This window comes from Ranitomeya imitator, chromosome 9 (assembly GCF_032444005.1).
Source record: "Ranitomeya imitator isolate aRanImi1 chromosome 9, aRanImi1.pri, whole genome shotgun sequence".
Lineage (NCBI taxonomy): Eukaryota > Metazoa > Chordata > Amphibia > Anura > Dendrobatidae > Ranitomeya > Ranitomeya imitator.
In genome coordinates, this window is record NC_091290.1 from 23,472,442 (window position 1) to 23,495,572 (window position 23,131).

Below are 23,131 nucleotides of genomic sequence, written 5' to 3' on the forward strand. Positions count from 1 at the left end.
ATACTATGTGTCTGTGCTGTATACTACGTGGCTCTGTGCTGTATACTACGTGGCTGGGCAATATACTACGTGGACATGCATATTCTAGAATACCTGATGCGTTAGAATCGGGCCACCATCTAGTTATTCATATTGAGCCCATTATATTTTCCTCTTTATCAGGGGATTTGGAACGGTGTTCTCTCCGATCTCCTATCAATCTCCCATAACTCCTCACACAATGGGACTGAGTGCCAGAAGTGACTGGGACTAGAGGGACAAAGCTCTGGATCACAGGTCACCCTGAGCACGGAGTCCAGGCACAGGTCGTCCTCCTCTATTCAATGCTTCATAAAGAATTATTACTGCTGGGGGTCCACGTGTGGCTCAGCAGAGGGTGACCCGACCTCAAATACCAGCACCATAGAGTGACTGCAACTATCACTGTACCCACAGGGGAACAGAGCACTGCAGAAACCTCTATACAGTGGCATGTAAAAGTTTGGTAACCCCCTCGACAAAATGAATCATTGTGATCAGTAAAGGAAGTTGAAGATTAAATGTTCTCTAAAAGGCCTAAAGTTAAAGATCACACATTTACTTTGCAGTTTACAATATATATATATATATATATATATATATATATATATATATATATATATATATATATATATATATATATATATATATATATATATATACCTAATTTTTTACATTTTAAAAATTACAAAAAGGAAAAAAAAAGGGCACCCTTGGAGATTTATGTGCTCAGAGATCTTTAACCAATGTTTCATACCTTAATTAGCCTGTTAGGGTTATGGCTTGTTCACTATTATGGCCAGGTGATTCAAATTCCCAGCTTTATAAAAACCCAGCCTCCTCTAACCCTGCACCAAAAAACAGCAGCCATAGGTTCTTTTAAGCAGCTGTCTAGCACTCTGAAAATGAAAGAACACTTAAACAGTAAAACATAATACACATGCATGCAAATATTGAAGTAATATAAATATATACAGTAACCAATATCCATGCATATGTAAGAAGTCTCCCATTTATAAGTGCATATGTAGACTATATTATATAATATAGTGACCCATTGGAAAAATTGCAAGAAAACTAGATTGAGAGAATAACCATAAAATAATTAAATACTTTATTGATCAATAATTTATTGTGCAAGGGTAGGAAGAACATCTAGAAGAAAAAGAGAGCACTAATTGAAGTGGAGAATGGATATTAAAAATTCAAATCAACAATAATAAGTAAGTTAAATAAATAGCTGCTAGGTATCCAAACAAATATACATGACTACAATCATATAGGTAACACGACAACCTCCTAAAGTGCTGAAAATAATCAAGTATAAAGGAAGATTGTGAGGTAGTGAAAGGTGCACTGACTCAATGTCATGGCATTTGCTCACAAATAAATGTAGCTGTATGTAAGCTCTGATTATACTAGTAAAGTGCAGCAGTGCAAAAATACCAAATTACAATTTGATACATAATTATATTTATTAAAGTGCTAAAGTGCAAGGATGCCTATAATAGACAAGGTTATGATCAGTAAGAATATTTGCTGCTCATATAGATGGCTATATATTGTTCACATTGAATGTACTGTATATACTCGAGTACAAGTCGAGTTTTTCAGCACATTTTTTTTTGTGTGCTGAAAACGCCCCCCTCCGCTTATACTTGAGTGAGGTGTCAAGAAGATGGAGGAGGAGCGGCAGCGGGTCACAGGAGGCAGGAGCCGGCTGCTGCGGTTAAAGCCTGTGCTAAAGAAAAATAAATATTCATTTCTCTGTAATAGCGTGCGCAGTGTCAGCCACACCAGCCGACTCCTGCAGCTGTCGGGAGGTCACATGTGCCCGCTTCTTAAGAGAAATGAATATTCACTTCTCTCCACTCCCATGGTCGTGGAGAGAGGTGAATATTCATGTCTGTTAAATAGCACGCACACGTGACCACCCGACAGCTGACACTATGCGTGCTAGTTAATAGTGGAATGCCTGCCAGGGCCATGGGGTACTCCTGTATCGGGTCCAGTCACAATTAAAGGGGTGGTCACGGTGGCAGTGACCCGGTCCATGGCCCTGGTCGCCCAAGTAAAAGTGGAAAGGTGATTTGTGTTTGTGATGCCACCTGTGGTTCTCGGTCAGAGGGGACCGACGCTGCTTAAAGGGGTCCTCTGGGGTGATGTTACTGCAGCAAAGATGGTGACGCTTCTCACAGGTGAAGCGGGGTCCCCAGGTCTCCTGGTGTGCAGGGCAAGGATGGTATATGTCGGCAAATAAACGGAAGACACAGAGTTGTAACGTCTTTACCTGGTTTATTGGTTGTAAGCAGCCACAGTCCAGGGTACCAGGAACAGGTGGTGATATGGTCCGGCTGGCCTGGAGGCAAAGGTGAATCTCTCTCCCAGGTGAGGTCCATAAGCCTTCCTACTCACGCTCATATGCGAGGTCCTTGCTGCCTGTGACTTCCGTACAAAGTCCTCGCTCTCCTGCGCGGAGACAGTTACCCATATGGTGGGCAGTGTGAGCCTTTTTATAGGGTCTCTATCACGACCCGGGCTCTTAATGTACTGCTGCACCTTCACGTGTGGGCAAATTACATATAGCCCTCCGGTTCTGCCATGTGATCTGGAGTACAACATAGCCTCGGGCTCCCGGTGCCTGCATCCTGCACTTCGGCTCAGAGGGTGCCCGGTCACAGTTCCCCTCTGAGCCCCTTTCCTTCTCCTGTGCTTCTTTCCTCTGATGCTCACTACAATCCAACCCTTCAGGTTATCTTCCTTTCCTGAAGCTGCAGCTCACACGTGGCTGCATGGCCCCATTGTCTGCTCTCACTTCCACTGTCTGCTCCAGTAACCTAACTCCTCCTTCAGACCAGAATACTTAAAGCTGGGGAAGCTCCCCTGAATCCGGGTTCAGAGCTCCTCCTTCTGGCCTAGATTCAGAATGTGTTGAATGTAGGTGCTTTACCTGATAAAGGAAATCCTCCTTGCCTCCAAGCATGATATTGCCCTCCCCGAAAGGAAAGCAACATTACTGTAACAACCGGTTATCTGGGGTGTTACAATAGCAATGAATACTAACTGTCCTCCACGCACATAGTTCTGGCATGGAGAGTGGTGAGTATTCTGGCAACTGTGCTCTGCTTGTGAGCAGCGCCTGATGTCCCTGCCATGCGCTGCTTACAAGCATAAAGTAGATGCTAGCACCGAAATAAGATGCTACAATAGAAAGCAGGAAGGTAAGTATAATGGTTTATTTTTTTCAATGTTTTTTATGGGGGTCAATCATACCAGGATAGGGATGGGGTCATACATGCAAGGATAGGGATGAGGATTAATGCATACTAGGATAGGGATGGCACTATGAATACAAGGATAGGGATGGGGCCATGCATACCAGGATAGGGATGAGGAGCCATGCATACCAGGATAGGGATGAGGAGCCATGCATACCAGGATAGGGATGAGGAGCCATGCATACCAGGATAGGGATGAGGAGCCATGCATACCAGGATAGGGATGAGGAGCCATGCAAACCAGGATAGGGATGAGGAGCCATGAACACCAGGATATGGATGAGGAGCCATGCATACCAGGATGGGGATGAGGAACCATGCCTACCAGGATGGGGATGAGGAGCCATGCCTATCAGGATGGGGATGAGGAGCCATGCCTTCCAGGATGGGGATGAGGAACCATGCCTTCCAGGATGGGGATGAGGAGCCATGCCTTCCAGGATGGGGATGAGGAACCATGCCTACCAGGATGGGGATGAGGAGACATGCCTACCAGGATGGGGATGAGGAACCATGCCTACCAGGATGGGGATGAGGAGACATGCCTACCAGGATGGGGGTGAGGAGCCATGCCTACCAGGATGGCGATGAGGAGCCATGCCTACCAGGATGGGGATGAGGAGCCATGCATACCAGGATGGGGAAGAGGAGGCCGTGCACACCAGAATGAGGATGAGGGGACAATGCTTACCAGGTTTATACTCGAGTCAATAAATTTTCCCAGTATTTTGTGATAAAATAAGATGCCTTGGCTTACACTCGGGTCAACTTATACTCAAGTGTATATACAGTACCTATATAGGAGCCAGCAGGAATTGTCACGAGTATGCACCAATGGCGATGCGCATTTCGGCAACTGCCTTACTAGCTTGAGAATACCAGCCTCTAGTTATCTGCTTTAGCTTGGCTGGTTGCCAAAAATGGTGGGGATCCCACGCTTTTTTAATTAAATAATGAAAAAAAGGCTTGAGGACCCCTCTATTCTTGATAACCAGCCTTGCTAATGCTGACAGCTGAGGGTTGCAGCCTGTATCTGTTAGTTTTACCCAGCTGGTTATCAAAAATACAGGGGAACCAGTATCGTGTTTTTTTTTTGTTTTTTTTAAATTATTATTTATGTAGAGCGCAGGCGCTGACTGATGAATACTCCCATCTGCTGCAGCCTGCTCTCACTGTTTTTAGCACCAGCAGGTGTAGGTTATTGGGAGTATTAGTTCCATCAATAGATGCCAGTGACCGAAGGTAAACTTTTCACCTCCGATTACAGTTGTGTGCTCACTCTGTCATTTGACAGCGTGGGAACCATGGCTGTCTGACTGGCTGTAATGATTTTACAACCAATCAAAGGCAGTGTTTGTTGCGCTGTCATGCACATGACAGCACGAGAAACACCTGGTGATGGGGTTGCCGAACCCCAACAGTGAAATGGACTTTCTGGTGACACCCGTGTTCGGCATCTGTGCCTGAACAGTAGGTGTTTGGTACGGACCCTGGACTCTCCTGTTCAGGTTCGCCCATCTCCAGTCATCAGAAGAAAACATCTCCTGCGTCTTCACCATAAAATTCAGCATCAGAAGTATGAAAAAGTACATCTTAACAAGCCTGATGCATTTTGGAAACAAGTCCCTGTGGACTGATGAGGTTAAAATAGAACTTTTTGGCCACAATGATCAAAGGTGTGTATGGAGAAAAAATGGCACAGAATTTCAGGAAAAGAACATCTTACCAATTATAAAACATAAGGGTGGATCAATCATGCTTTGGGCTGTGTTGCAGCCAATGGCATGGGAAATATTTTATGGGTTAAGGGAAGAATGGATTTGATGAAATTTCAACAAATTCTTGATGCAAAGATAACACCATCTGTAAAAAAAAAAGCTGAAGCTTCTACCAATGCATAATGATCCTAAACACACATCAGAAGGAGCATGCTGAAGGTTTTACAATGGCCCTCACAGTCCCCTGATCTGAACATCATTAAAAATATGTGGCTAGACCTCAAAATAGCAGAGGATGTAAGACGACCCAGGAATCTCACAGAACTGTAAGAATTGTCCAAAGAAGAATGGATGAAAATCCCTCAAACCAGAATTGAAAGACTCTTGTCTGGGTACAAAAATCATTTACAAGCTGTGATATTTGCAAAAGGGGATGCTACTAGGTACTAACCATGCAGGGTGCCCATACTTTTGCATCAGCCCGTCATCCTTTTTGTAATTTTTAAAATCCAAAGGAAATGTGTAATCTGTAACTTTAGGCATTTCAGAGATCATTTTATCTTCAGTTTGCTTAACTGTTCACAATAACAGTAATTTTGACCAGGGGTGCCCAAACGTTTACATGCCACAGTGTGCACTGACTCCTACTACACACACTGCACCCATAGTAGTAAACAGCACTGCAGAAACCTTTATATAGGATGAAACCATCTACAGTTATCACTCACCCTCTCCGCTACTTTATACAAGTAGCATGTTCTTCCCGCAGGCGGCCAGCAGGGGTCGCTCACTGAGGTGATTATACAGCGGGCTGCGCGCCTGCTGCCATATACAACATTTAAAGTGCACTAATGTGATATAAATTTCAGATGCTTTCTGTGAATGGTTAAAGCACCGACATGGGGATCAGGGGCACAAAACCCTGAACAAAACTCGGTACCAGGATAAAGCTGCTTAATAAGATTTTATAGAAAGCTATTGTGTGAGCGAGTAAAAGGGGAAAACAGCTGAAGGTGACAGTCACTTCATGGTTAATAGGATCAGATCTGCAGCCAACAGGCTGCTGCACACTTCTGACTGCAATAAGGGGGGTTCAGGCTGCCCCCCAAACTCCATGTATTGCCCCCTGTACTTATATCCCAGCTAAATACAATTCTGGCAGAAGGTAAGGGAACACCCCACCACCCTCCCCAAATCTGAGCAGATTGTTCTTCATGCCCAGTCACCTCATCCAGGGGCAGCCTCAAAGGTCTAAGCAAAAAGCCCCTGCCAAAAATCCTTCTTTTTTCGAATTTGGAACCACATCCCCACCCCTCTCCTAAAACAAAAACAAAAAAAAACATTGCTTAAAATCATCTCTTAGGTAGAACCCAACACTCTGTGCAGAGCAAAGTGTGAAAACTCTGCACTGTGCTCATCTCCTAGAACCCAGTCAGGAAGCTGAAGACCCCAATCCAGGGTCCCCTCAAACTCCACACTGAGCCCTGAAGGGAGAAAAGACCCCAAACTGCACATAGGGATCTGTAGCCCTCTCCTGGGTAGAAAGATATTGCAAATTGGAGCCCCCAGATTAGAAATGTTATTCATACATCTATCTAATACAAAAAGAATATCTATCTATCTATCTATCTATCTATCTATCTATCTATCTATCTATCTATCTATCTATCTATTATTTATCTATCATCTATTAGCTGTTATCTATCTATTATATATCTATATTTATTATCTATCTATAATCTATTGATCTTTACTATCGATCTATTAATCCTCTATCTATTATCTATGTATCTAACATCTATTAATTTATTATTTATTTATCTATCTATTATCTATCATTTATTATCTATCAATATATCTATATATCTATGTATAATAATAATAATAATAATAATTTTATTTATATAGCGCCAACATATTCCGCAGCGCTTTACAAATTATAGAGGGGACTTGTACAGACAATAGACATTACAGCATAACAGAAATACAGTTCAAAACAGATACCAGGAGGAGTGAGGGCCCTGCTCGCAAGCTTACAAACTATGGGGAAAAGGGGAGACACGAGAGGTGGATGGTAACAATTGCTTTAGTTATTCGGACCAGCTATAGTGTAAGGCTCAGGTGTTCATGTAAAGCTGCATGAACCAGTTACCTGCCTAAGTATGTAGCAGTACAGACACAGAGGGCTAATACTGCATAAAGTGTATGAGAACATGATGCGAGGAACCTTTTTTTTTTTTTTTTTTATTATAAATAGGCCACACAGGGATCGTTAGGTTAATGCATTGAGGAGGTAGGCCAGTCTGAACAAATGAGTTTTTAGGGCACGCTTAAAACTGTGGGGATTGGGGATTAATCGTATTAACCTAGGTAGTGCATTCCAAAGAATCGGCGCAGCACGTGTAAAGTCTTGGAGACGGGAGTGGGAGGTTCTGATTATTGAGGATGCTAACCTGAGGTCATTAGCGGAGCGGAGGGCACGGGTAGGGTGGTAGACTGATACCAGGGAGGAGATGTAGGGTGGTGCTGAGCCATGGAGTGCTTTGTGGATGAGGGTAGTAGTTTTGTACTGGATTCTGGAGTGGATGGGTAGCCAGTGTAATGACTGGCACAGGGTAGAGGCATCGGTGTAACGGTTGGTGAGGAATATGATCCTGGCTGCAGCATTCAGGACAGATTGGAGCGGGGAGAGTTTTGCAAGAGGGAGACCGATTAGTAGAGAGTTACAATAGTCCAGACGAGAATGAATAAGTGAAACAGTCAGAGTTTTTGCAGAGTCGAAAGTAAGAAAAGGGCGAATTCTAGAAATGTTTTTGAGATGCAGGTAAGAAGAGCGAGCCAGTGATCGGATGTAGGGGGTGAATGAAAGGTCAGAATCAAGGATGACCCCAAGGCAGCGGGCATGTTGCTTTGGAGTAATGGTGGAACCGCACACGGAGATGGCAATGTCAGGCAAAGGTAGGTTAGTAGAGGGAGAGAACACGAGGAGTTCAGTTTTTGACAGGTTTAGTTTCAGATAGAGGGAGGACATGATGTTAGAGACAGCGGTAAGACAATCACTGGTGTTTTCTAAAAAGGTCGGCGTGATAACAGGAGCAGAAGTGTATAATTGGGTGTCGTCAGCATAGAGATGGTACTGGAAACCAAATCTACTGATTGTTTGTCCAATAGGGGCAGTATACAACGAGAAGAGTAGGGGGCCTAGGACTGATCCTTGAGGAACCCCAACAGTAAGGGGAAGGTGAGAGGAGGAGGAACCAGCAAAACATACAGTGAAGGATCGGTCAGAGAGATAGGAGGAGAACCAGGAGAGAACGGTGTCCTTGAGGCCGATGGAGCGGAGCATAGTGAGGAGGAGCTGATGATCCACAGTGTCGAATGCTGCAGAGAGATCCAAGAGAATTAGCATGTATTATCTCTTTATTTTCTATCTAGTATCTATCTATGTATGTATCTATCATCTATTATCCTATTATCTTTATCATCTATCTATTGAAAACATGAAAGAACATTTGGGAGCTTAGTCCCTAATCAAGAAGAAAAATGTGGATAATATTCAAAATAAATTCTAAGTCTTGTTTATAGCAAAGTACAAAATAGTTTTATTTATAGTCACACAGACAAGACCTATTGATATAAACTTTTTAACCACATATAATAAATGTAAAAGGCGGGCACTGATATAACCCGGAGGCAACGAAACAGGCGTTTGTGGTAGGGGATCAGCATAATGGCTAAAGTAACAGCTGATAGCATTTGGTAATCAGGTGAGGGAGATGCAAGATAAGTAACGCATGCACCGCACAACCGACAGCCACAAGTAAAAAGATGAGTAACATGTAATTTGTTATTAAAACACAAAGTAATATTTAGCCGGAGATGCTGTGCAATGCAACAATAAACCTATCAGGGCCTGTTAGCCAGAGCAATTCCCTAGCTAAGACTCAGCCAAAACGAGTATGGAGTTACCCATGGTTTATGACGCTTATATGGTATGCATAAGCCCCAATGCACATTTTGCAGTTGCTTTATTTATTTATTTATTTATTTTGGGGGGGGGGGGGGGGGTGGCGCGCACACTATCATCTATCTATTATCTAATCTATTATCTAATCTATCATCTATGAATCTGTCTTTCATCTATTATCTATCATCTATCTACCTATGTATCTATTATCTAATCTATTATATATCATCTATCTATATATCTTTTATCTATCTTTGTTTCTCCTCTTTTGTTCATGTACTGGCATTCAGGTTTTAGCTCCCACAAAATAACAGATTTAATCAATATATTTCCTATTTGAACCTGAGAAGATAATAACATTGAGACTTAAAGCCATTTAAGGGCTGTTATGTGTATTTTTCAGCGGCTGCCAACTGTATCATTGGATGGAGCTACCTCTGATTATTTAAAAACAGTTTTCAATAAACGTTGAGATTCTAACAATTTCTAACGGCAACATGCTGTTTATTAAGTGGAGCTATTGCTATAATAAAATTATTAACTATTGTCATTGGACATTAAACGGTGACAAATTTTTGACAGCAACACATTGTATTTTAGTTGGAGCTATCAATATAACTAATATCAGGGTGCCCTTCTTTAAGATATCAATGGGAAGCACATGGGCATCATCGCTCTCCTAACCTAATATTGGCTAAAAAGTAACATGCAGTGCTCTACAGTATGGAACCGCGGATCTGATCGATATCTTAAAGAAGGGTAGCTGGGTAGAAAGGCAAAATGAGCAATTGTAAGTATACAGTGCTATATAGGCTGGTTTCACATTTGCGTCTTTGTGCGCAGCGTTTGATCCGCATAGATCCGCATTCATCATCCGTACATATATTTAACATGGTGTACGCATGGACATGCGTTTGCATGCTTTTGTGTACGCATGCGTGGTTTCGCGGGGCGCGGCAAATGCAACATGTTGCATTTTTGGAGGCGTCAAATATGCGCATGCAGATGAGTGTGTAAAAAAAAAAAACTGCATTACTGTCTATGGGAACGTATGCGTACACAAGAACATGCGTACGCATGCGTTCGATGCGCTTTCGTACTTCGGACTGCGCATGTCCAGGAACTGTTTTGAGACACGCCCATTGAGACACACCCTCCTGGAAATATCAAACGCATGCGCATAAACAGAGCAAACAGGCAACAACGCATACAAACGCATGCACACGCCTATCATTTATTATCTATTCTATATACAGTATATCTTTCTATCTATCACATGAGGAGTCACCTGCACTTTGTGTGCAGCCGGACCTTCCTGAGCCTCCTCGTTGCACTGCATCTAGTTGTGTATAAATCCCCCTTCTTCTCCTGGACTTGGCTGCGATTACAAGGTGTCTGTATGTATGAGATAAGATGCCTCTTCCTGGGGAGACCTGTATGAATATTAATTTATTTTCTGACCTCTGCAGGGGGCAGCAAATAAATTTAGTGCTTTATTTGAATAATGCCTCCTTTTCTATGGGTCCAAAGATGTCATTGGAAACTTTTCTTAAATAGGCATTTAATGAGTCTGTGTGTGTTACAGCTGAACAAAACCCCTGCTGAGCTCCCCGGAATAAATGGGAGCCCAGAGAAGAGGTGGACGGTGCAGAACTGATGACTACAAGTCCTTTGTCACAGTGTATCGCTTACTTATGGGGCCTAATCCAATCATAAATTGCACCTCTGCACCAATCAGGGGGGCAGGCCCTATCCCTGAATGGGACTGGAGTGGGGAATGTTGCTGAGGCCCTATTGTTTGAGCTGTCACTTCTAAAAGGGCTTCAGGGAGCTGACCACTATAAAACCCAATTTGCAGGGGATCAGGCACACAACACAGCCAAGACTTCAGAGCCTACAGAGGAAGCCAGATATATTCCCTGACTGACACTGAGGAAGATTCTGCTTGCAAAATGATGTTCCCCAGCCTCCTAGCTCCCCCAGCAGTCTACCCCAATCTTCTTAGGCCAACCCCAACCCTACCACAGACCTTGCAGACTGCCTTGACCACTCATTCAAGTTTTTTGGTGGAGGACCTGATAAGGATCAGCAGGCCTGCAGGCTACCTACCCCGAGCTGTGCCTCCACCCAGTATCTCACCGCCAATCTCAGACAGCCCCATCAGTATGGCTGACACCTCAGAGCTCCTGAGCTCCAGAAGACCATGTGAAGCCCAGAAAACAAACAGCTCGACTTTTCTCAAGTTTGGAGTGAACACCATATTGTCCTCCCCTAATCCCAGAACAGGTGAGTGACTTGTCTACATACGGAATTAATAATAGTGAAAATTACCCCGTAGCGGTGGGACAAGCCTGTATCTGGGTCTACTCTGTCCTTCTAAGACCATGTACTGAGACAAGCCTGTATCTGAGTTTACCCCTTTGTATGGATACAAGCATGTACCTGGGTCCTTTGACCCTTAAGGACTATGCAGTGGAAGATGCTTGTATCTGAGTCTTCTCTAACCCTTTAAGATTATGCAAGGTGCTTTGGTTGCTTTAAATTATGGTCAAAGGAAAACTTCTCAAACTTTTTGCCCGTTATAATAATGTTTTATTGTGCATTTGTGTAGATACATTTATATGTAACTCTTCTGCCAAGAATGTTTTATAATTCTGAGTGTTTCTTCTTTCAGATTCTTCCCAGAACATTCTCTCCTCCATCCCTCCGAAGACTTTCTCCTTGCCATATTTTGAGGGCTCCTTCCAGCCGTTTATCAGGTCCTCCTATTTTCCAGGTAGGTGTCCCGAGGTGGGTGTCCTGTGTCCTGCACGCCTGTCACTCGCTCATTTGACCCCCTATTTATCAGGAGCAGTGACTGCTGACACCTCTCCTGGTGCACAATTAGCAGGAATTGTCAGGCTGAACATTTGAGGCGTTCCTCCCTTCTCACACTGGAGCTTTTCCCACACAGTCAGTGCACTTAACCACTGAGTCCCAACAATAAAGCCAGCACCATGACCAATTTAGGAGCCCCCTGCGCCCTGCCACCCACCCTCACCAGTCACCGGGATAATGCACCATTACCCAGTGTCTAAGTATTTTCACAAGACCTCATGCAGTGAGTGGAGGGAGAGGGTCAGAAGATCAGATCTAATTATAAAGACAAACACTCTCCACACACAGCAGTATATAGACAGAGGGATAGTAGCTAGCGATCTGATTATCTATCTGATGGCTGTCTATCTATCATTTCATTTTTCTATCCAGAATTTCTCTTGGGCTTGTGCACACGTTGCAGATTTGGTGCGTTTTGCCATGCAAATTTTCTGGCAAAACCTGAAGCAATCCTGATACCAGCAAAGTGAAGGAGAAACCTGAAGTGTCATGTACATCTTGCTTATTTGTAACTTGCAGATTTGGTGTAGGAAATAATCTGCAGCACGTCAATTCTCTCTGTGTTTTTGCCAGCATTTTTCACCATTAAAAAATGCATCAAAAAATGCTGCGTTTTTCCAGCCAAGAAATGCAGAAATGGTGCAGAAATGTCTGCATCCATTTACTCATCGTGTGTACATAGCCTTATAGTGATCTTTGTCATAAGCTATGGAATAGATATGGTGTATAGATTGATAGAAATAAGATAGATCGCTATGAGATGGATGGATAGATGTAACTGAGATCTATCTATCCATTTTCTATTCTCATATCTATCTATCTCTATCTATTATCTATCTATCTCTATCTATCTCTATATATCCTCTTTCATCTATCTATTATCTATCATCTTTCATCTATCTATTATCTATCCTCATATCTACAAGTATCTACATCTATCTATCTATCTATCATCTATTCTTTCATCTATCCTCCTCTATCTATTATCTATCTATCTATCTATTCTCTTTCATCTATCTATCATCTATCTATTATCTATCATCATATCTATTATCTATCTATCATCTATCTAATATCTTTCATCTATTAACTATCCTCATATCTATCTATCTATCTATCTATCTATCTATCTATCTATCTATCTATCTATCTATCTATCTATCTATCTATCTCAGTCCGCTTTTTTGCTTTCCCTGTGGTGATAATGGGATGTGATCCTATTGCAGCCCCATAGAAAGAATCTCCCTTCTATAAAGAGCTGTTTAGTGGGAGTGGGGGGTGTCCATCATCTGTATTCCATGGAGGGGCCTTCCATACACTGGTGTTTAGTTGGAAAGTGTACAGGCCATTGTGTGTGGGATATATGGCTTTAGCTGCTTGTCCCAACCTTTTTCTGTTACTTCATTACAAGACAATTACCATGCACGCTTCATTAGGGCCAATGTCCCGGCACAGAGCCTTGAGAAGAGAGGCTTTACCTCCTTACCATACAAATGCCATTGTGGGGCAGTCAGGGCGCTAATTAGCTGCAGTTTTTTTTCTTGCTGCATTCCTGGAGCGCTTTCTGCTCTGGAAAAAAAAATGGGGAATTGACAATCAAAGAGTTTATATTCACTTCAAGGGAAACTGGTGACAACTTTATGTTTTCTGATAAAGTGGAGGGAAGGGGCAAATGGGGCGGAATTAAAGGAGCAAAAGACCGAGCTATGTATCAAAGTTGTATCAAGGAAGAAAAAGACTTTCAATACAATAATATTCAAATAAGCCCCTCTCCCGTAAACTATAGCAGGTCAGCAAATCTAGACTGCGTGTTTATAGTATCATAATGCTAAATTTTCCCTTTTTTTTCCCCCCAGCATCCTCCTCTGTAGTCCCCATGCCTGGGACATTCGCATGGCCGCTGGCTGCTCGGGGGAAGCCCCGGAGAGGGATGCTCCGCAGAGCTGTGTTTTCTGATGTGCAGCGGAAAGCTCTCGAGAAGATGTTTCAGAAGCAAAAATACATCAGCAAACCTGACCGTAAAAAACTGGCTGGAAAACTGGGACTCAAGGACTCGCAGGTAAGGACCGTAAATCCCCCCTGGGGCTGCTCTATAGCGATACGTTACAGGTAGCGCCGCTGCATTTGACACTTTCACCTTTCTGACCAATTGAACTTCGCTACAGTTCAGTCACATCAAGCGATTTGATTTCTTGTCCACTAAATGGAATCACTACCCGCAGAGACTGACGCATTGCTCTGTATCCATTTTAGGTGAAAATTTGGTTCCAAAATCGAAGAATGAAGTGGAGAAACTCTAAAGAGAGGGAGCTGCTGTCTTCAGGGGGCTGCAGAGAACAGACATTGCCCACCAAGTTTAACCCCAATCCTGACCTCAGCGACGTGGGAAAGAAGATTCTAGAAGGCGAGGATGATGGCATATCCTATCAGCGCGCAGAGCTCCCCCTAGTGGTGGACGCACAATTACCCCCCTCTCCCTTCAATTCCAGCAGTCACAGCAAACAGTCCGATTTATCAGACTCCGATATTGAGGACGCAGACGAGGACGATGAGATTACGGTCTCCTAATCCTTACTGTTAAAGACAAGGACTTTGCACCGCTGTATAATATTAATATTATTGACAAATTAGAGAAATGCCTTTAATATGTGCCCCTCTCTCCACATGCTTCTGTGCCGGGGAACTAAATGCTGGTCAGCGAATCCTGAGACTTGCAGTTCTTCTGTTGCATGGGTTGGCTTGGCACCTATCTTCTGACTATAAATCCCAGCATGGGTCACTGTGTGTAGTGGTCATGACATGCTGGGACTTCTAGTGCCTGATCATCAGCAGGTTGCACGTCGGGGATGTGAGCTGTGGAGCGAGGCGTCATATAGGGGGCGCTCTGAATTATATTATTGCTGTGGTTTCACAGCTGCCTATGAACTGTACACTATACTGTACACGGGATGTATGGGGATTTTATGCCAATGTTATATTATATCTGACTCTAGAATTCTCCATGTCTGTTTCTTATCCATGTCAAAGAAAATTTAGATTTATAACTTATATATATAAAAAAAATCCTTTATTTTGTATTTTTCACAGATGTACAGATTTTATATGTATATAAATGGAATAAATTGTAGATATTATCAAAACGGCTTCAGCTCGTTCTTGTAAAAGGACAAGAAGAAAAAAGTTTTATCATTTAGTCAGCCGCCCAAACTCCATAAACATACATACACCCTGCTCTCTGCTGCCACCTTGTGGCTCCTCATATTGCCAAGTAATTACCCGTCTCGTTAAATGACATTGCCGCATACAGAAACCCTGCTACATCCTTTTTAAGTGCGGATTGCAAGTAAAATGTTTATCAACCATTTGGTTCCAGAAAAGTTGTATGATCAGAATTTTGTTCTCTTGTTTTTTTTATTTTTCCTGGTATCCTGTTTCTGTATTCTTTTAGAAGTGGTCGAGAAGGAATAAAAGTGGTCGAGAAAGAATAAAATTCACATTTTTGCTTCCCCCTGGTATTGCTGTGGGGTGTTTTCAGCTATATCACCTCCTAGGTAGACACAAATGTCATTTCAGTGGTTGTTTGGAGCTTGGATGGAGAAGGAAGCTCGTGCCCAGGGGTCCATTACAAAAGCTTGCTCATCCCTGATGAATATCAATTGGGCTTATGGATGTGAAAGGAGTAGATGTGATTGATATCTGATGTCACAGTTAGGGATCACTCCGGGGGACCTCCGCTGTACCCAATATCGGGATACAAAATTTGTTCAGTAGGTTATGTGAGAGCTAAATAATAGGCACTAATGAAACAACGAGGGCGTTGTAATGGATAACACACGCGTGCCAGGGGGGTGAATACAGACATAAAAAACAGAAACAATCCATGTAAATATGGATCATCTTAAAAATATAAATATTTGTTGAAACTGATACTAGCAAAACATGTAATAACGCTTAAAAAGGCCAAAATGGCACAATATACGACCAACCCAGCCTGCAATGGAGCCGAACCCCACCTAACATAAAGATGTAAAAAAAATAATTGTATATAGATGTAAGTCCACAGGAAAACAAGGCTACATACGAAGCACCAGCGTATACTACCAGCACTTGTTACTTTTTCTCTATTTAATGGGCATATACCTTCAGCTACCCATACACAGGTGTTTGCCTGTGCTCTCCAAGTTATTATCCTATAGCTAGATACCATGTACCGTCTTTCTCTGTCTCTCACATTGTACCTGTGGGACACAGTATTTCCTTTTCCTCAGGCAAAAAGACATACATATTCTATTTTATTTATGATATATCCATTTATATATATCCATATGCATTCTTCTATTACTTACCCAGTGGTTTGGTTTTAATTACATCTTTTCTTGCGTTTAAGTATTCTTCTTTTATTACAATGTGCATGCACCTCTTTCTATGTGGTGCTATCCTATACCACTTCTGTTAAAAAAAAACGTATTTTATCCTTATATCAATTGTCCTACATTTTTCCTTTGAATCATATGTTCGGTGCTCTTCTTTTTGGCTTCACATCTATGTTGCGTCACCCAACTTCTGGCCCTGTCACCCGTTATTCCAGCCTAGGATGATCGGACTACATCCCACAATTTTTGGGCATTTGTTGGCTTTGCCTCAGAAACGGCATTTTTGATGTCACCCCACAAGTGTTCTATTGGATTAAGGTCCAGGGATTGGGACCGGACGCTCCATATCCTCCATTTTGTTGGACTGGAACCAAGATTTTGCTCATTTACTGATGTATTTAGGGTCCTTGTCTTGTTGAAACCCCGATTTCCAGGGCATATCCTCTTCATCCTAAGGAAACTTGACCACTTCAAGTACTTTAATATAGGCCTGGCATCATAGTAAGAGAAACCTGCCCATATCATGATGCTTGCTCCACCATGCTTCACTGTGTGCAGACTGTACTGTGGCCTGAATGCAGAGTTTGGGGGTCGTCTGATGAACTATCTGCGACCCTTGAACTCAAAAAGAACAATTTTACTTTCATCAGTCCACAAAATGTTTCTCCATTTCTGTTTAGGCCAGTTGATGTGTTCTTTGGCAAATTGTATCCTCTTCAGTACATGTCTTTTTTAACAGTGGGACTTTGCGGGGACTTCTTCCTAAAAGATTAATATCACACAGGCGTCTTCTAATTTGAGACGGTCTGTGATCTGTGATCATCCTGTAGCTGATCGTTGGCTGAGTCGTTGCCATTCTGGCTATTCTTCCATCCATTAGAATGGTCGTCTTCCATTTTCTTCCACGTCGCTCAGGTTTGGCTTTCCATTGTAAAGCATTGAAGATCATTTTAGCTGAGCTCATTGTCTGCAATTCTTTATAAGTTTTACCCTCTCCAATCAACTTTTTAATCACAGTATGATTATGAACGATGTCTCGAACGACCCATATTTCTAGGGTTTCAAGGAGACATGCGTGTACCACATGTCCTGGCTTCACCCTTAAATAAGGGCCACCTGATTCACCCCTGTTTCTTCACAGAATGATTGACCGCACTAATTAATCTCCACACTGCTATTATTTTGAACACCGTCTTTTCAATTATGGTAATTATTCTAATACACAGACTCAAAAACCTGCAGATTATGAATGCCGAGTCTGTTAGAATCTACTGCACCAACTGGTAAATTGTTTGATATGTTGTAATATAATTTATATAAAAAACAGTGATTAATCTGGTCAGTCATATTGCACGGCTATTATTTTGAACCCTACTGTATAGACTCATTCACATGTTCTGATTTTTCCATGTAGAAGAAAGCGGGACCGATTATTCTGATCAAACTTTGATCACAGCTCGACCAGAGAGTAGTCTGAGCGTCATCCGTTTTGCTCATATGTGGAGAAATTTAAAAAACGGTTTACACATTCTGACAATCTGAAAAAATAGGATGGCATTTGAGGTCCTATTTTTTTTCACAGATCTATTGACTTGCATTGCCGATTTTAAATCCGACCCTCAAATTAAAATCGGACATACATTCATGATTTTCCAGTCCACGAAAAGTTAAGGACATGTGAATGGTCCCTTAGACTATTAAAGGTACGAGTGCTGTCTGTGAAAAACATGGGTAGCCCCCGTACGTGAAAATTGGATGCGGAGTCAGTATCTGTGGAGCGAGGTCGGGGATTAGCAGCGAGAGGTCAATAACTCTGCACAATCTCATTAGTGTGATACTTGTGAGAACTGTACACAGTCCGTACCGTTCTGTACTGCGGAGCTATGAGAACTCGATATGTCGCCATATGGTGCTCCGAGCAATACTGCAATAGACAGCACATGTCCGTGTAATTCACTAGTCTGAAAACAGGCACATGGACGACGATACGGCTGAGAATCGTACGCTTCTTCGTATGCGCACTCGAGCCCAGCCTTATGGAGGTAGTCTCTGCTATTAGTACTGCCACGTACCACCATAACATAATGCACCTGGAATGTGACACATGTTCTTACAAAATGTAGCAGAAAAACATAAGGTTCTAATTCAAATTATTCATCCCATTGGAAATTTGGTTTATTAGCAACATTTACAATCTTACTGCTATTAGCAATAAAGCAATATAATGAAAAAAAAAACCTGTTTAAATAGCTGAACACGACTAATATAACAAGTGGTTTCTCCAAATTCTCCACACACTGCCTCTGTAATGCTGTCTCCGAATTATACATCCCTTCATGACTAGTGTCATTAGAGCTTGGTAGAGCCCCTCCGGCTGTTAGGACCTGCTGCATTTGTAATGAATAGCCAGTCTCCAGTTTCTGGCAGCGTTCCTGCAGAATCTTAGCCCCTTCCTCATGGACAATGACCTCTAGTTAAAGGTAACCTGACAGCTGATATGTGCTGCCCGTGCCACGCTGTGGCGTTTCAGAGAGAAACATACTACCAAATCCACAGGAGACTAGTCGGACAGACGGGTCCACGTCAGCTTCCCACCAGTGTCGGACATGTCTCTCTCTATACACACACAGGGAGAGACCTGTCACTCCAAGGGAGCAGGCGGGGAGCAGATCTCCGAGTCCTGTCCTGTCGTATCTGCTGTCAGGTTCTCTTTAATGAAGTATCGCCTTTGTGGTGAATTTGGAGATCCCACTTGTTATATTAAAAGACAATAGCAGAAAAAGGAGCAAAGCAATGACATCTGATAAAAATCAATACGTCAGTTTTATTAATTCGTTAAGTACTACAAAAGTGTACATATAAACATCACAACAGTACATCACACACCGATATAATGCAGATAGCTAAGTCCCCACCCTCACAAATCCCCACACAGAAATAGTATAACTGGTCTGTCAAAAGCATAAAGGTCCTGTGACCATGAGACAAAAAAAAGGGCCAGAAGCTAGGTAGGCTAGGTAAGCAAGTAGAGGTAGATATGTGCTCTAAACGTATCCATCTTTAAAGTGCAGCAGTGAACAGTAAAAATGTACCATGCTTACCAATAAATAGCTGGGGGCGAGAGGGGTCAGATGTAGGGTCCCGACGCGCGTTTCGCGGCGGCGTGGGGCCGCTTTCTCAAGGGAATTGCTATATTAGTTGTTTTCAGGTATCTACATTTTTCTTGCTTCATGAATTTATTGCAAATAGCAAAAAGTTTGTAAATTTACTATGCGAGTTGAATAACTTTGGTTGCAATTTATGAGCGAGACTGGAGTCATATAGCGGTACAATAGGACACAAGCAGGATCCAAAGAGCAGTTCTTTCTTAGCAGACACTACGTATTGACCTATAAAGGGGTCTTTTTACGTGGTCACCTTTATTATATACCGTAATAGAGACTTCTGCATAGGTTGATATATCATGTCTATGTACTAGTGGGGAGACAGCTGAACTTTAGCTACCGACATACTTAATTTAAAGAACTACTTGGAAAAGGTTTGTAGAGTGAACGGCACCAGAGGAATACTCTGTCAGGACTTGGATACACGTGAGTCCACTTTAACAGCTTGCACGAAATCTCAGGGATCGAGGTGCTCAGCATTAATAGCATAAAGTATATGATACAAAAAAATTGAAATGCGGCACTCACTCTTTACTGCTTGTAAGGTTGAGTGCCGCATTTTTCAATTTTTTTGTATCATATACTTCTTATTTTACCTGCATAATTCATAGACCAGAAGAAAAACTGGACTAATATATATAATGTGTCTGTGTTTATATATATATTTGGTTGGGATTAGGGGTGTTTTGGGGTTAGGGGTGTGGTTGGGATAAAGGCTAGGGGCATGTTTGGGTTAGGGGTGTGGTTAGGGTTGGGATTAGGGTTAGGGGTGTGTTTGGATTAGGGTTTCAGTTATAATTGGGGGGTTTCCACTGTTTAGGCACATCAGGGGCTCTCCAAACGCGACATGGCGTCCGATCTCAATTCCAGCCAATTCTGCATTGAAAAAGTAAAACCCTGCTCCTTCCCTTCCGAGCTCTACCGTGCGCCCAAACAGGGGTTTACCCCAACATATGGGGTATCAGCGTACTCAGGACAAATTGGACAACAACTTTTGGCATCCAATTTCTCCTGTTACCCTTGGGAAAATACAAAACCGGGGGCTAAAAAATAATTTTTGTGGAAAAAAAAAAAGATTTTTTTATTTTCATGGCTCTGCGTTATAAACTGTAGTGAAACACTTGGGGGTTCAAAGTTCTCACAACACATCTAGATAAGTTCCTTGGAGGGTCTAGTTTCCAATATGGGGTCACTTGTGGGGGTTTCTACTGTGTAGGTACATCAGGGGCTCTGCAAATGCAACATGACGCCTGCAGACCAATCCATCTAAGTCTGCATTTGAAACGGCGCTCCTTCCCTTCCGAGCTCTGCCATGCGCCCAAACGGTGGTTCCCCCCACATATGGAGTATCAGCGTACTCAGGCCCAATTGGACAACAACTTTTGGGGTCCAATTTCTCCTGTTACCCTTAGGAAAATACAAAACTGGGGGCTAGAAAATAATTTTTGTGGAAAAAAAAAAAGATTTTTATTTTCACGGCTCTGCGTTATAAACTGTAGTGAAACACTTGGGGGTTTACAGTTCTCACAACACATCTAGATAAGTTCCTTAGGGGGTCTACTTTCCAAAATGGTGTCACTTGTGGGGGGTTTCAATGTTTAGGCACATCAGGGGCTCTCCAAATGCGACATGGCGTCCCATCTCAATTCCAGTCAATTTTGCATTGAAAAGTCAAATGGTGCTCCTGCCCTTCCAAGCTCTGCCATGCCCCCAAACAGTGGTTTACCCCCACATATGGGGTATCGGCGTACTCAGGACAAATTGCACAACAACTTTTGGGGTCCAATTTCTCCTGTTACCCATGGTAAAATAAAACAAATTGGAGCTGAAGTAATTTTTTTGTGAAAAAAAGGTAAATGTTCATTTTTTTAAACATTCCAAAAATTCCTGTGAAACACCTGAAAGGTTAATAAACTTCTTGAATATGGTTTTGTGCACCTTGAGGGGTGCAATTTTTAGAATGGTGTCACACTTGGGTATTTTCTATCATATAGCCCCCTCAAAGTGACTCCAAATGAGATGTGGTCCCTAAAAGAAAGTGGTGTTGTAAAAATGAGAAATTGCTGGTCAACTTTTAACCCTTATAACTCCCTAACAAAAAAAAAATGTGGGTTCCAAAATTGTGCTGATGTAAAGTAGACATATGGGAAATGTTACTTAAGTATTTTGTGTGACATATCTCTGTGATTTAAAGGCATAAAAATTCAAAGTTGGAAAATTGCGAAATTTTCAAAATTTTCGCCAAATTTCCGTTTTTTTTCCACAAATAAACGCCAGTAATATCAAAGAAATTATACCATTATCATGAAGTACGAGAAAACAATGTCAGAATCATCAGGATCCGTTGAAGCATTCCAGAGTTATAACCTCATAAAGGGACAGTGGTCAGAATTGTAAAAATTGGCCTTGGGGGTTAAGGGGTTAAAGATTTTTCTGTATTTTCATGACTATGAAAATTGTACATTCACACTGAAGGCATCAAAACTATGAATTAACACATGTGGAATTATATACTTAACAAAAAAGTGTGAAACAACTGAAATTTTGTCTTATATTCTAGGTTCTTGAAAGTAGCCACCTTTTGCTTTGATGACTGCTTTGCACACTCTTGGCATACTCTTGATAAGCTTCAAGAGGTAGTCATTGGAATTCTCTTGATAAGCTTCAAGAGGTAGTCACCAGGAATGGTCTTCCAACAATCTTGAAGGATTTCCCAGAGATGCTTAGCACTTGTTGGCCCTTTTGCCTTCACTCTGCGGTCCAGCTCACCCCAAACCATCTCGATTGGGTTCAGGTCTGGAGACTGTGGAGGCCAGGTCTTCTGGCGTAGCACCCCATCACTCTCCTTCTTGGTCAAATAGGCCTTACACAGCCTGGAGGTGTGTTTGGGGTCATTGTCCTGTTGAAAAATAAATGATGGTCCAACTAAACACAAACCGGATGGAATAGCATGCCGCTGCAAGATGCTGTGGTAGCCATGCTGGTTCAGTATGCCTTCAATTTTGAATAAATCCCCAACAGTGTCACCAGCAAAGCACCCCCACACCATCACACCTCCTCCTCCATGCTTCACGGTGGGAACCAGGCATGTAGAGTCCATCCGTTCACCTTTTCTGCATCACACAAAGACACGGTGGTTGGAACCAAAGATCTCAAATTTGGACTGATCAGACCAAAGCACAGATTTCCACTGGTCTAATGTCCATACCTTGTGTTCTTTAGCCCAAACAAGTCTCTTCTGCTTGTTGCCTGTCCTTAGCAGTGGTTTCCTAGCAGCTATTTTACCATGAAGGCCTGCTGCACAATCTCCTCTTAACAGTTGTTGTAGAGATGTCTGCTGCTAGAACTCTGTGTGGCATTGACCTGGTCTCTAATCTGAGCTGCTGTTAACCTGCGATTTCTGAGGCTGGTGACTCGGATAAACTTATCCTCAGAAGCAGAGGTGACTCTTGGTCTTCCTTTCCTGGGGCGGTCCTCATGTGAGCCAGTTTCTTTGTAGCGCTTGATAGTTTTTGCCACTGCACTTGGGGACACTTTCAAAGTTCTCCCAATTTTTCGGACTGACTGACCTTCATTTCTTAAAGTAATGATGGCCACTCGTTTTTCTTTACTTAGCTGCTTTTTTCTTGCCATAATACAAATTATAACAGTCTATTCAGTAGGACTATCAGCTGTGTATCTACCAGACTTCTGCTCAACACGACTGATGGTCCCAACCCCATTTTTAAGGCAATAA

At 42.4% G+C, this 23,131-nt stretch overlaps 1 protein-coding gene across 1 annotated transcript; it reads left to right on the top strand.

Moving 5' to 3' along the window:
- The first annotated feature begins 10,855 nt into the window (after positions 1 to 10,855).
- Positions 10,856 to 14,994, top strand: DBX1 (developing brain homeobox 1). The gene is made up of 4 exons (XM_069738451.1): positions 10,856 to 11,267; positions 11,656 to 11,757; positions 13,715 to 13,917; positions 14,112 to 14,994. The coding sequence occupies exons 1-4, from the start codon at positions 10,934 to 10,936 to the stop codon at positions 14,424 to 14,426; spliced, it is 954 nt and encodes a 317-aa protein (XP_069594552.1). The 5' UTR covers positions 10,856 to 10,933; the 3' UTR covers positions 14,427 to 14,994.
- The last annotated feature ends 8,137 nt before the right edge of the window (positions 14,995 to 23,131 follow it).